This window comes from Glandiceps talaboti, chromosome 7 (assembly GCF_964340395.1).
Source record: "Glandiceps talaboti chromosome 7, keGlaTala1.1, whole genome shotgun sequence".
Taxonomy (NCBI): Eukaryota; Metazoa; Hemichordata; class Enteropneusta; family Spengelidae; genus Glandiceps; species Glandiceps talaboti.
In genome coordinates, this window is record NC_135555.1 from 26340448 (window position 1) to 26354404 (window position 13957).

A 13957-nucleotide genomic window follows, 5' to 3' on the forward strand; every position below is an offset into this window, starting at 1 on the left:
ACCATACATGTATGTATGTAATTGGCTGTACATTGATTAAGTTGACATCCTGCCATACATGTATATATGTATGTGATTGGCTGTATTAAGTAAGTTGACATCCAACCATACATGTATGTGATTGGCTGTACATTAAGTAAGTTGACATCCAACCATACATGTATGTATGTGATTGGCTGTACATTAATTAAGTTGACATCCAGCCATACATGTATATATGTGATTGGCTGTACATTGAGTAAGTTGACATCCAGCCATACATGTATATATGTGATTGGATGTACATTAATTAAGTTGACATCCAGCCATACATGTATATATGTGATTGGCTGTACATTACTTAAGTTGACATCCAGCCATACATGTATATATGTGGTTGGCTGTACATTAATTAAGTTGACATCCAGCCATACATGTATATATGTGATTGGCTGTACATTAATTAAGTTGACATCCAGCCATACATGTATATATGTGATTGGCTGTACATTAAGTAAGTTGACATCCAACCATACATGTATGTGTGTGATTGGCTGTACATTAATTAAGTTGACATCCAGCCATACATGTATATATGTGATTGTCTGTACATTAAGTAAGTTGACATCCAACCATACATGTATGTATGTGATTGGCTGTACATTAATTAAGTTGACATCCAACCATACATGTATGTATGTGATTGGCTGTACATTAATTAAGTTGACATCCAACCATACATGTATGTATGTGATTGTCTGTACATTAATTAAGTTGACATCCAACCATACATGTATGTATGTGATTGGCTGTACATTGAGTAAGTTGACATCCAGCCATACATGTATGTATGTGATTGGCTGTACATTAATTAAGTTGACATCCAGCCATACATGTATATATGTGATTGTCTGTACATTAATTAGTCCCTGCCGGACGAAGTCCGGGACGGGGACTTATGGATTGGGTTCCGTCTGTCCGTCCGTCCGTCCGTCCATCCGTCCAGAGCCAATTCTTGGAGATGCCTGGACAGATTTTTGTCAAACTTGGTACTGGGGCAACATACAATGGCATACATATGCACGTCAATTTGTTTTATGATACGATCCAATATGGCCTCCTAGCAGCCATTTTGTTTGCAAATTTTCCCTGTCTAAAGCCATAACTCAAACATGCTTGAACAGATCTCATTCAAAGTTGGTATTAGGACAGTGTTCTATGACATACATGTGCATATTCATTGTTGTCGTGATATGATCCAATATGGCCGCCTAGCAGCCATTTTGTTTGCAAATTTTCCATGTCCAAAGCCATAACTCAGACATACTTGAACAGGTCCCCCCCCCCCATACCCGACCCATCCTTTATTGTTGAATGGTTTATTCCATCATGTTATCTTGAAGAGTAGGTATGTCTGATGTCCAACGAGGAGACACAACATGAGTAGGCATGTTCCATGTCCAACGAGCAGACACAACATATTTAAGTCTGTTTGATTTAGGTTCACAAGTGTTGTTGCGTGATCAGAGTAGTGATATCAAGAAAATGACAACATAAACTGCCAATCTTTAAAACCCAATCATAGCTGGGACTATGTCATTCTCAATGACTTGTTAAGTTGACATCCAGCCATACATTTATATATGTGATTGGCTGTACATTAAGTAAGTTGACATCCAGCCATGCATACATGTATATATGTGATTGGCTGTACATTAAGTAAGTTGACATCCAACCATACATGTATATATGTGATTGGCTGTACATTAATTAAGTTGACATCCAGCTATACATGTATATATGTGATTGGCTGTACATTGAGTAAGTTGACATCCAGCCATACATGTATATATGTGATTGGCTGTACATTAATTAAGTTGACATCCAGCCATACATGTATATATGTGATTGGCTGTACATTAATTAAGTTGACATCCAGCCATACATGTATATATGTGATTGGCTGTACATTACTTAAGTTGACATCCAGCCATACATGTATATATGTGATTGGCTGTACATTAATTAAGTTCACATCCAGCCATACATGTATATATGTGATTGGCTGTACATTACTTAAGTTGACATCCAGCCATACATGTATATATGTGATTGGCTGTACATTAATTAAGTTGACATCCAACCATACATGTATATATGTGATTGGCTGTACATTAATTAAGTTGACATCCAACCATACATGTATATATGTGATTGGCTATACATTAATTAAGTTGACATCCAGCTATACATGCATATATGTGATTGGCTGTACATTAATTAGTTGACATCCAACCATACATGTATATATGTGATTGGCTGTACAGTAAGTAAGTTGACATCCAGCCATACATGTATATATGTGATTGTCTGTACATTAATTAAGTTGACATCCAACCATACATGTATATATGTGATTGGCTGTACATTAATTAAGTTGACATCCAGCTATACATGTATATATGTGATTGTCTGTACATTAATTAAGTTGACATCCAGCCATACATGTATATATGTGATTGGCTGTAAATTAATTAAGTTGACATCCAGCCATACATGTATGTATGTGATTGGCTGTACATTAATTAAGTTGACATCCAGCCATACATCTATATATGTGATTGGCTGTACATTAATTAAGTTGACATCCAGCCATACATCTATATATGTGATTGGATGTACATTAATTAAGTTGACATCCAGCCATACATGTATATATGTGATTGGCTGTACAGTAAGTAAGTTGACATCCAGCCATACATCTATATATGTGATTGGCTGTACATTAATTAAGTTGACATCCAGCCATACATGTATATATGTGATTGGCTGTACAGTAAGTAAGTTGACATCCAGCCATACATGTATATATGTGATTGGCTGTACATTAATTAGGTTGACATCCAGCCATACATGTATATATGTGATTGGCTGTACATTAATTAAGTTGACATCCAGCCATACATGTATATATGTGATTGGCTGTACAGTAAGTAAGTTGACATCCAGCCATACATGTATATATGTGATTGGATGTACATTAATTAGGTTGACATCCAGCCATACATGTATATATGTGATTGGCTGTACATTAATTAAGTTGACATCCAACCATACATGTATATATGTGATTGGCTGTACATCGAGTAAGTTGACATCCAGCCATACATCTATATATGTGATTGGCTGTAAATTAATTAAGTTGACATCCAGCTATACCTGCATATATGTGATTGGTGGTACATTAAGAAAATTGACATCCATATATGTACATGTATGTGTTTGGATGTACAGTAAGTTTACATTACATTGTACTTATCTGTGTTGATTAACATTGACATTTTACCGAGATCTGACCAGAATTGCATATTCTATTGTTATGACATTGGACACTTTTCATCTTGTTCAAGTTGAATAAAATGTTAAATTTTGTGACCTATTCTGTGATACTTTGTTTAGTTGCACATGAATAAGTATGTTCATGAAACTATCTGATGATTCTTTGATAGTCATATTAACAAGAAGACAACATACACGGACCCTAGACTGGCATTTGCAGTAGAAGACCACCCAGAAAGGGGAGAAATCACCCAAAGATTTGATTCTTATAGCACATGTAGAAGTATCTTACAAGGCAGAGATTTATCACGACAGTATGTTATTATTACTGGTGCTAACAGTGGTATAGGTAAGTTTATTTAGTTTCCAGAAAGAGTAGGAGTGAGCATTACAGTTTAGCACCTACACGTCAATTTTATGTGTCGGCATTAGTCTGATATTTCATTCTGTTTATTAAACATTAGTCTGATATTTCATTCTATTTATTAAACATTAGCCTGATATTTCATTCTATTTATTAAACATTAGCCTGATATTTCATTCTATTATTAAACATTAGCTTGATATTTCATTCTATTTATTAAACATTAGCCTGATATTTCATTCTATTTATTAAACATTAGCCTGATATTTCATTCTATGTATTAAACATTAGCCTGATATTTCATTCTGTTTATTAAACATTAGCCTGATATTTCATTTTATTATTGAACATTAGCCGGATATTTCATTCTATTTATTAAACATTAGCCTGATATTTCATTATATTATTAAATATTAGCCTGATATTTCATTCTATTTATTAAACATTAGCCTGATATTTCATTCTATTTATTAAACATTAGCCTGATATTTCATTCTGTTATTAAATATTAGCCTGATATTTCATTCTATTTATTAAACATTAGCCTGATATTTCATTCTATGTATTAAACATTAGCCTGATATTTCATTCTATTTATTAAACATTAGCCTGATATTTCATTCTATGTATTAAACATTAGCCTGATATTTCATTCTATGTATTAAACATTAGCCTGATATTTCATGCTATGTATTAAACATTAGCCTGATATTTCATTCTATGTATTAAACATTAGCCTGATATTTCATTCTATTTATTAAATATTAGCCTGATATTTCATTCTGTTTATTAAACATTAGCCTGGTATTTCATTCTATTTATTAAACATTAGCCTGATATTTCATTGTATGTATTAAATATTAGCCTGATATTTCATTCTATGTATTAAACATTAGCCTGATATTTCATTCTATTTATTAAATATTAGCCTGATATTTCATTCTGTTTATTAAACATTAGCTTGATATTTCATTCTATATATTAAACATTAGCCTGATATTTCATTCTATTTATTGAACATTAGTCTGATATTTCATTCTATGTATTAAATATTAGCCTGATATTTCATTCTGTTTATTAAACATTAGCTTGATATTTCATTCTATATATTAAACATTAGCCTGATATTTCATTCTATTTATTAAACATTAGCCTGATATTTCATTCTATGTATTAAACATTAGCCTGATATTTCATTCTATTATTAAACATTAGCCTGATATTTCATTCTATGTATTAAACATTAGCCTGATATTTCATTCTATGTATTAAACATTAGCCTGATATTTCATTCTATTTATTAAACATTAGCCTGACATTTCATTCTATGTATTAAACATTAGCCTGATATTTCATTCTATGTATTAAACATTAGCCTGATATTTCATTCTATTTATTAAACATTAGCCTGATATTTCATTCTATTTATTAAACATTAGCCTGATATTTCATTCTATTTATTAAATATTAGCCTGATATTTCATTCTATGTATTAAACATTAGCCTGATATTTCATTCTATTTATTAAACATTAGCCTGATATTTCATTCTATGTATTAAACATTAGCCTGATATTTCATTCTATTTATTAAACATTAGCCTGATATTTCATTCTATGTATTAAACATTAGCCTGATATTTCATTCTATTTATTAAACATTAGCCTGATATTTCATTCTATATATTAAACATTAGCCTGATATTTCATTCTATTTATTAAACATTAGCCTGATATTTCATTCTATATATTAAACATTAGCCTGATATTTCATTCTATGTATTAAACATTAGCCTGATATTTCATTCTATTTATTAAACATTAGCCTGATATTTCATTCTATATATTAAACATTAGCCTGATATTTCATTCTATGTATTAAACATTAGCCTGATATTTCATTCTATTTATTAAACATTAGCCTGATATTTCATTCTATATATTAAACATTAGCCTGATATTTCATTCTATTTATTAAACATTAGCCTGATATTTCATTCTATTATTAAACATTAGCCTGATATTTCATTCTATTTATTAAACATTAGCCTGATATTTCATTCTATTTATTAAACATTAGCCTGATATTTCATTCTATTTATTAAACATTAGCCTGATATTTCATTCTATTATTAAACATTAGCCTGATATTTCATTCTATTTATTAAACATTAGCCTGATATTTCATTCTATTTCTATGTATTAAACATTAGCCTGATATTTCATTCTATTTATTAAACATTAGCCTGATATTTCATTCTATTATTAAACATTAGCTTGATATTTCATTCTATTTATTAAACATTAGCCTGATATTTCATTCTATGTATTAAACATTAGCCTGATATTTCATTCTATTTATTAAACATTAGCTTGATATTTCATTCTATTTATTAAACATTAGCTTGATATTTCATTCTATGTATTAAACATTAGCCTGATATTTCATTCTATGTATTAAACATTAGCTTGATATTTCATTCTATGTATTAAACATTAGCCTGATATTTCATTCTATGTATTAAACATTAGCTTGATATTTCATTCTATGTATTAAACATTAGCTTGATATTTCATTCTATGTATTAAACATTAGCCTGATATTTCATTCTATGTATTAAACATTAGCCTGATATTTCATTCTATGTATTAAACATTAGCTTGATATTTCATTCTATTATTAAACATTAGCCTGATATTTCATTCTATTTATTAAACATTAGCCTGATATTTCATTCTATGTATTAAACATTAGCCTGATATTTCATTCTATTTATTAAACATTAGCCTGATATTTCATTCTATGTATTAAACATTAGCCTGATATTTCATTCTATTTATTAAACATTAGCTTGATATTTCATTCTATTTATTAAACATTAGCTTGATATTTCATTCTATGTATTAAACATTAGCCTGATATTTCATTCTATGTATTAAACATTAGCTTGATATTTCATTCTATGTATTAAACATTAGCCTGATATTTCATTCTATGTATTAAACATTAGCTTGATATTTCATTCTATGTATTAAACATTAGCCTGATATTTCATTCTATGTATTAAACATTAGCCTGATATTTCATTCTATTTATTAAACATTAGCCTGATATTTCATTCTATTTATTAAACATTAGCCTGATATTTCATTCTATTTATTAAACATTAGCCTGATATTTCATTCTATTATTAAACATTAGCCTGATATTTCATTCTATTTATTAAACATTAGCCTGATATTTCATTCTATGTATTAAACATTAGCCTGATATTTCATTCTATTTATTAAACATTAGCCTGATATTTCATTCTATTATTAAACATTAGCTTGATATTTCATTCTATTTATTAAACATTAGCCTGATATTTCATTCTATGTATTAAACATTAGCCTGATATTTCATTCTATTTATTAAACATTAGCTTGATATTTCATTCTATTTATTAAACATTAGCTTGATATTTCATTCTATGTATTAAACATTAGCCTGATATTTCATTCTATGTATTAAACATTAGCTTGATATTTCATTCTATTTATTAAACATTAGCTTGATATTTCATTCTATGTATTAAACATTAGCTTGATATTTCATTCTATTTATTAAACATTAGCTTGATATTTCATTCTATGTATTAAACATTAGCCTGATATTTCATTCTATGTATTAAACATTAGCCTGATATTTCATTCTATGTATTAAACATTAGCTTGATATTTCATTCTATTTATTAAACATTAGCCTGATATTTCATTCTATGTATTAAACATTAGCCTGATATTTCATTCTATTTATTAAACATTAGCTTGATATTTCATTCTATGTATTAAACATTAGCTTGATATTTCATTCTATTTATTAAACATTAGCTTGATATTTCATTCTATGTATTAAACATTAGCTTGATATTTCATTCTATGTATTAAACATTAGCCTGATATTTCATTCTATGTATTAAATATTAGCCTGATATTTCATTCTATTTATTAAACATTAGCCTGATATTTCATTCTATTTATTAAACATTAGCCTGATATTTCATTCTATTTATTAAACATTAGCTTGATATTTCATTCTATGTATTAAATATTAGCCTGATATTTCATTCTATTTATTAAACATTAGCCTGATATTTCATTCTATTTATTAAACATTAGCCTGATATTTCATTCTATTTATTAAACATTAGCCTGATATTTCATTCTATGTATTAAACATTAGCCTGATATTTCATTCTATTTATTAAACATTAGCCTGATATTTCATTCTATTTATTAAACATTAGCTTGATATTTCATTCTATGTATTAAACATTAGCCTGATATTTCATTCTATTTATTAAACATTAGCCTGATATTTCATTCTATTTATTAAACATTAGCCTGATATTTCATTGTATGTATTAAACATTAGCCTGATATTTCATTCTATATATTAAACATTAGCCTGATATTTCATTCTATTTATTAAACATTAGCCTGATATTTCATTCTATGTATTAAACATTAGCTTGATATTTCATTCTATGTATTAAACATTAGCTTGATATTTCATTCTATTTATTAAACATTAGCCTGATATTTCATTCTATTTATTAAACATTAGCCTGATATTTCATTCTATGTATTAAACATTAGCTTGATATTTCATTCTATTTATTAAACATTAGCCTGATATTTCATTCTATTTATTAAACATTAGCCTGATATTTCATTCTATTTATTAAACATTAGCCTGATATTTCATTCTATTTATTAAACATTAGCCTGATATTTCATTCTATTTATTAAACATTAGCCTGATATTTCATTCTATTTATTAAACAATAGCCTGATATTTCATTCTATGTATTAAACATTAGCCTGATATTTCATTCTATTTATTAAACATTAGCCTGATATTTCATTGTATGTATTAAACATTAGCCTGATATTTCATTCTATATATTAAACATTAGCCTGATATTTCATTCTATTTATTAAACATTAGCCTGATATTTCATTCTATGTATTAAACATTAGCCTGATATTTCATTCTATTTATTAAACATTAGCCTGATATTTCATTCTATGTATTAAACATTAGCCTGATATTTCATTCTATATATTAAACATTAGCCTGATATTTCATTCTATTTATTAAACATTAGCCTGATATTTCATTCTATGTATTAAACATTAGCCTGATATTTCATTCTATGTATTAAACATTAGCCTGATATTTCATTCTATTTATTAAACATTAGCCTGATATTTCATTCTATATATTAAACATTAGCCTGATATTTCATTCTATTTATTAAACATTAGCCTGATATTTCATTCTATATATTAAACATTAGCCTGATATTTCATTCTATATATTAAACATTAGCCTGATATTTCATTCTATTTATTAAACATTAGCCTGATATTTCATTCTATTATTAAACATTAGCCTGATATTTCATTCTATTTATTAAACATTAGCCTGATATTTCATTCTATTTATTAAACATTAGCCTGATATTTCATTCTATGTATTAAACATTAGCCTGATATTTCATTCTATTTATTAAACATTAGCCTGATATTTCATTCTATTTATTAAACATTAGCCTGATATTTCATTCTATTTATTAAACATTAGCCTGATATTTCATTCTATTTATTAAACATTAGCCTGATATTTCATTCTATTTATTAAACATTAGCCTGATATTTCATTCTATTTATTAAACATTAGCCTGATATTTCATTCTATTATTAAACATTAGCCTGATATTTCATTCTATTTATTAAACATTAGCCTGATATTTCATTCTATGTATTAAACATTAGCCTGATATTTCATTCTATTTATTAAACATTAGCCTGATATTTCATTCTATTTATTAAACATTAGCTTGATATTTCATTCTATGTATTAAACAGCTGCCCCTGAGATTTGTAGGGGAAAAATAAGAAAATCAACTTTTTGAATAAATAGCAATATGATTAAAATCGTTATTTACATTTACACGACAACTCCTAGCATGTGCAATTTAAATTGATGGTTCACTACAGTCAAAAGTGACTGTACACTGACTCCTCGCTAATATGTATCTTATATCTATTGTACGCTGGCTTAACTTTGAATAAAAATGTGTCCAGTTACAAATTGTAACTTTTGCAGTGTAGCAAATTAAAAATTCTTTGTGCGGGAAAGTACAAAAGAAGTGCGCACTTGCACTGACCACTGTGCATTTTCCACGAGTAACAGTAGTCTTGAAAGTCTCCTTCATTTGAAGTTAGCAAGTCGCAATAATATTAGAGTGAAACTCAAACAAAAAAAAGATGGTAAAAGTCGTTCAACGTGAGGTCAATTGCCACATACAGTGACTCCAAAGATGCACTTGATCTAATTTACATCTTGTTCCTTATATTAAAACATTTACTGATAAAACGGCAGATTTCTTTTTGGAATATTTGGTGGCCCTGAAAAACTATTAAACTAGGTACGCAATTTAAGATCCACTCTTTGAAGATCCACTTTCAATTGTGTTCAACATTGTCTTTGGTTAAAATGTTGTTTGATATAATTATCTCATTGCACACTGACACTAGCGTTATTCCGCAATTCATTTTGAAACGACAATTTGCTATGGAAAGAATGGCCCTTAATTTGTAAACAGAGCTGTACCTTCGACATCAAAATCCATATTTCAATTATTTCCATTATAATGATAATGACAAGGAGAATCCATTGAGTTCACCTTGAGTTTCCACATAAAGGAGGCCATACAAGTTTTGTGAGTTGGGTATAAAAGAAAAGGATTATTTTGTTGTTACTTATTTGAGAAAGCACCATCCAATTTTTTTTTTAACTTTGAATGTGACATCTTTTCGGCAACTACTTTGAAAGATACGACATAAGGCCAGAAAAAATGAAAAAGCTGTTCAACCTACCCATATTTTTTTTTTTTTTTTTGGTGATGGGCAATACATCCTCATGCGGGCTTTGCATGTCAGTAAAATGCACAATTTGTTTCAAAATTAAGGATATTTCTTTATATTTTCTGAATAGTACATGGAACAATATACATTTGTCTATTCCAAATTATATAATATCTTATACAGTTGTTTACTTGGCTCTAATGATGCATACAAGCATGAATTGAGATTAAATTAAGCTGTTACATATCCAATGTGCAATAAAAAGAATTGAACAAAAGTTTATGACCATGGGAATGGGCTGAGCAGTCATTGGGCCATCAAAAGTCTGAAAGTCTGGAAATGTTTTGCTCTTTATTCGGGATTTTTTGGAACCAAATTAAACTTCAGGAGAAGTCATTTACCATGTGCACATCCGCAAATATCTTTCAGCTTTGCCACAACAAAATACACTTCCAGATAATATGCAATGCATAGCATAACTATTTCAATTCTGGTATTTTATTACCATATTCAAGCATTGTAAGACTTTAAATTATGTCTATGGTTTGATATTTTATGCCTCTAAATGGCCTCCTACACTGTCTTATTTTCAATTTTTTTTTTCACCTTTGGAGTTGTCTCCTTTCAATCAGTATCAATCAAGGTGATAATTGTCATTCTCCAAAACAAGATGGAAGGTGTCTGACTAAGTATCTCCCTGTATAGGTTAGAGCCAATCAGAGACATCTCCTTATGCATGTGAAATCCACATCCCGTGTAAAGTAATCTCGTTCAGAGTATTATTGTAGTAGGCTATCACTATTATTTTAATGCATCATTGTACCATATAATTTTATATCTCAATGGCAGTGTAGGTCACAGAAGAGGTGTCTAAAATATTGCTTGAGTTTCATTTGGCGGGGCTTAACATTTTTTGAGAAGAGAGGTTGAGAGGAGCTAAAACATTTGTTTAACTATAAATTGTGTACATTTCCTAACTGTAGCTATGTTTTGAGACTGCTAGAAATCTTGCCATTCATGGTGTCAATTGTATTTGTGTGTTTACAGGTTTTGAGACTGCTAGAAATCTTGTCATTCATGGTGTCAATTGTATTTGTGTGTTTACAGGTTTTGAGACTGCTAGAAATCTTGCCATTCATGGTGTCAATTGTATTTGTGTGTTTACAGGTTTTGAGACTGCTAGAAATCTTGCCATTCATGGTGTCAATTGTATTTGTGTGTTTACAGGTTTTGAGACTGCTAGAAATCTTGCCATTCATGGTGTCAATTGTATTTGTGTGTTTACAGGTTTTGAGACTGCTAGAAATCTTGCCATTCATGGTGCCCATGTAGTAATGGCATGTAGAAATCTGAAGAAAGCCAATGCTGCTGCTAAGACAATCCTTGAAGAACGGCCTGAAGCTAAAGTTGTCACCATGTTGCTGGATTTAGCTTCTTTTCGAAGTGTGCAACAGTTTGCAGAAAACTACAAACTCCGAGAATGGTGTGTTTATTATCCATATTGGATTCCTTTAAAAACTGAATCAGATGCTAGGTGCTAAGTCTAATCTTGAATTGTCAGTTACTTTTTAGCTGTACTGATAGACTTGATAAATTGTGTGTGTGTGTGTGTGTGCGTGCGTGTGTGCGTGCGTGCGTGCGTGCGTGCGTGCGTGCGTGTGTGTGTGCTTCCAGTTTGAAGCTTTTGGTTGGAGATCTTTGAACACTTTTTTGAGTACAAATACTCACCAACAAGACAACTTTTATCTTTGTCGTTCTCTGTTTCACAGGCCTTTGAACGTTCTTATCTTGAATGCTGCTGTATTTGGATTGCCATGGCAACTTACAGAGGATGGAATCGAAGCCACATTCCAAGTCAATCACTTGTCACATTTTTATCTTTTTCAATTATTACGTGATCTTCTTATAGACAGCAGCTCTATGACAGCCAGAGTTGTTGTTGTGTCATCAGAGTCTCACAGGTAAGATGTGAATTTACAATTACTTGCCACCAGAGGGCACACTACTAAAGTCCTAACTGTACAGACTCAGTTCCAATTAGAATTAAAATGTAGGTGTGCAAACAATTAGCTGACAGTTATAGAAAGGGTTGGTCCCAAACAAAAGAATGCTTCTATCTAATCCATAAAAAGACATCTGCACTGATAAGTTAGCTCTACAAACTATAGAATGCTTCTATCTAATCCATAAAAAGACATCTGCACTGATAAGTTAGCTCTACCAACTATAGAATGCTTCTATCTAATCCATAAAAAGACATCTGCACTGGTAAGTTAGCTCTACAAACTATAGAATGCTTCTATCTAATCCATAAAAAGACATCTGCACTGATAAGTTAGCTCTACAAACTATAGAATGCTTCTATCTAATCCATAAAAAGACATCTGTACTGATAAGTTAGCTCTACAAACTATAGAATGGTTCTATCTAATCCATAAAAAGACATCTGCACTGATAAGTTAGCTCTACAAACTATAGAATGCTTCTATCTAATCCATAAAAAGACATCTGCACTGATAAGTTAGATCTACAAACTATACAATGCTTCTATCTAATCCATAGAAAGACATCTGCACTGATAAGTTAGCTCTACAAACTATAGAATGCTTCTATCTAATCCATAAAAAGACATCTGCACTGATAAGTTAGATCTACAAACTATACAATGCTTCTATCTAATCCATAAAACGACATCTGCACTGATAAGTTAGCTCTACAAACTATAGAATGCTTCTATCTAATCCATAAAAAGACATCTGCACTGATAAGTTAGATCTACAAACTATACAATGCTTCTATCTAATCCATAAAAAGACATCTGCACTGATAAGTTAGCTCTACAAACTATAGAATGCTTCTATCTAATCCATAAAAAGACATCTGCACTGATAAGTTAGATCTACAAACTATACAATGCTTCTATCTAATCCATAGAAAGACATCTGCACTGATAAGTTAGCTCTACAAACTATAGAATGCTTCTATCTAATCCATAAAAAGACATCTGCACTGATAAGTTAGCTCTACAAACTATACAATGCTTCTATCTAATCCATAAAAAGACATCTGCACTGATAAGTTAGCTCTACAAACTATAGAATGCTTCTATCTAATCCGTAAAACGACATCTGCACTGATAAGTTAGCTCTACAAACTATAGAATGCTTCTATCTAATCCATAAAAAGACATCTGCACTGATAAGTTAGATCTACAAACTATACAATGCTTCTATCTAATCCATAAAAAGACATCTGCACTGGTAAGTTAGCTCTACAAACTATACAATGCTTCTATCTAATCCATAAAAAGACATCTGCACTGATAAGTTAGCTCTACAAACTATAGAATGCTTCTATCT

General features: G+C 29.8%; 1 protein-coding gene across 1 annotated transcript in view; it reads left to right on the forward strand.

The window, feature by feature from the left end:
• Positions 1–13957, forward strand: part of LOC144437246 (WW domain-containing oxidoreductase-like) — a 42866-nt gene that overhangs the window by 10676 nt on the left and 18233 nt on the right. Inside the window, exons 4-6 of the mRNA XM_078126145.1 lie at positions 3489–3667; positions 11886–12081; positions 12368–12559. Of these exons, the coding sequence (XP_077982271.1) occupies positions 3489–3667; positions 11886–12081; positions 12368–12559 (567 nt within the window). The remainder of the gene's footprint in view (positions 1–3488; positions 3668–11885; positions 12082–12367; positions 12560–13957) is intronic.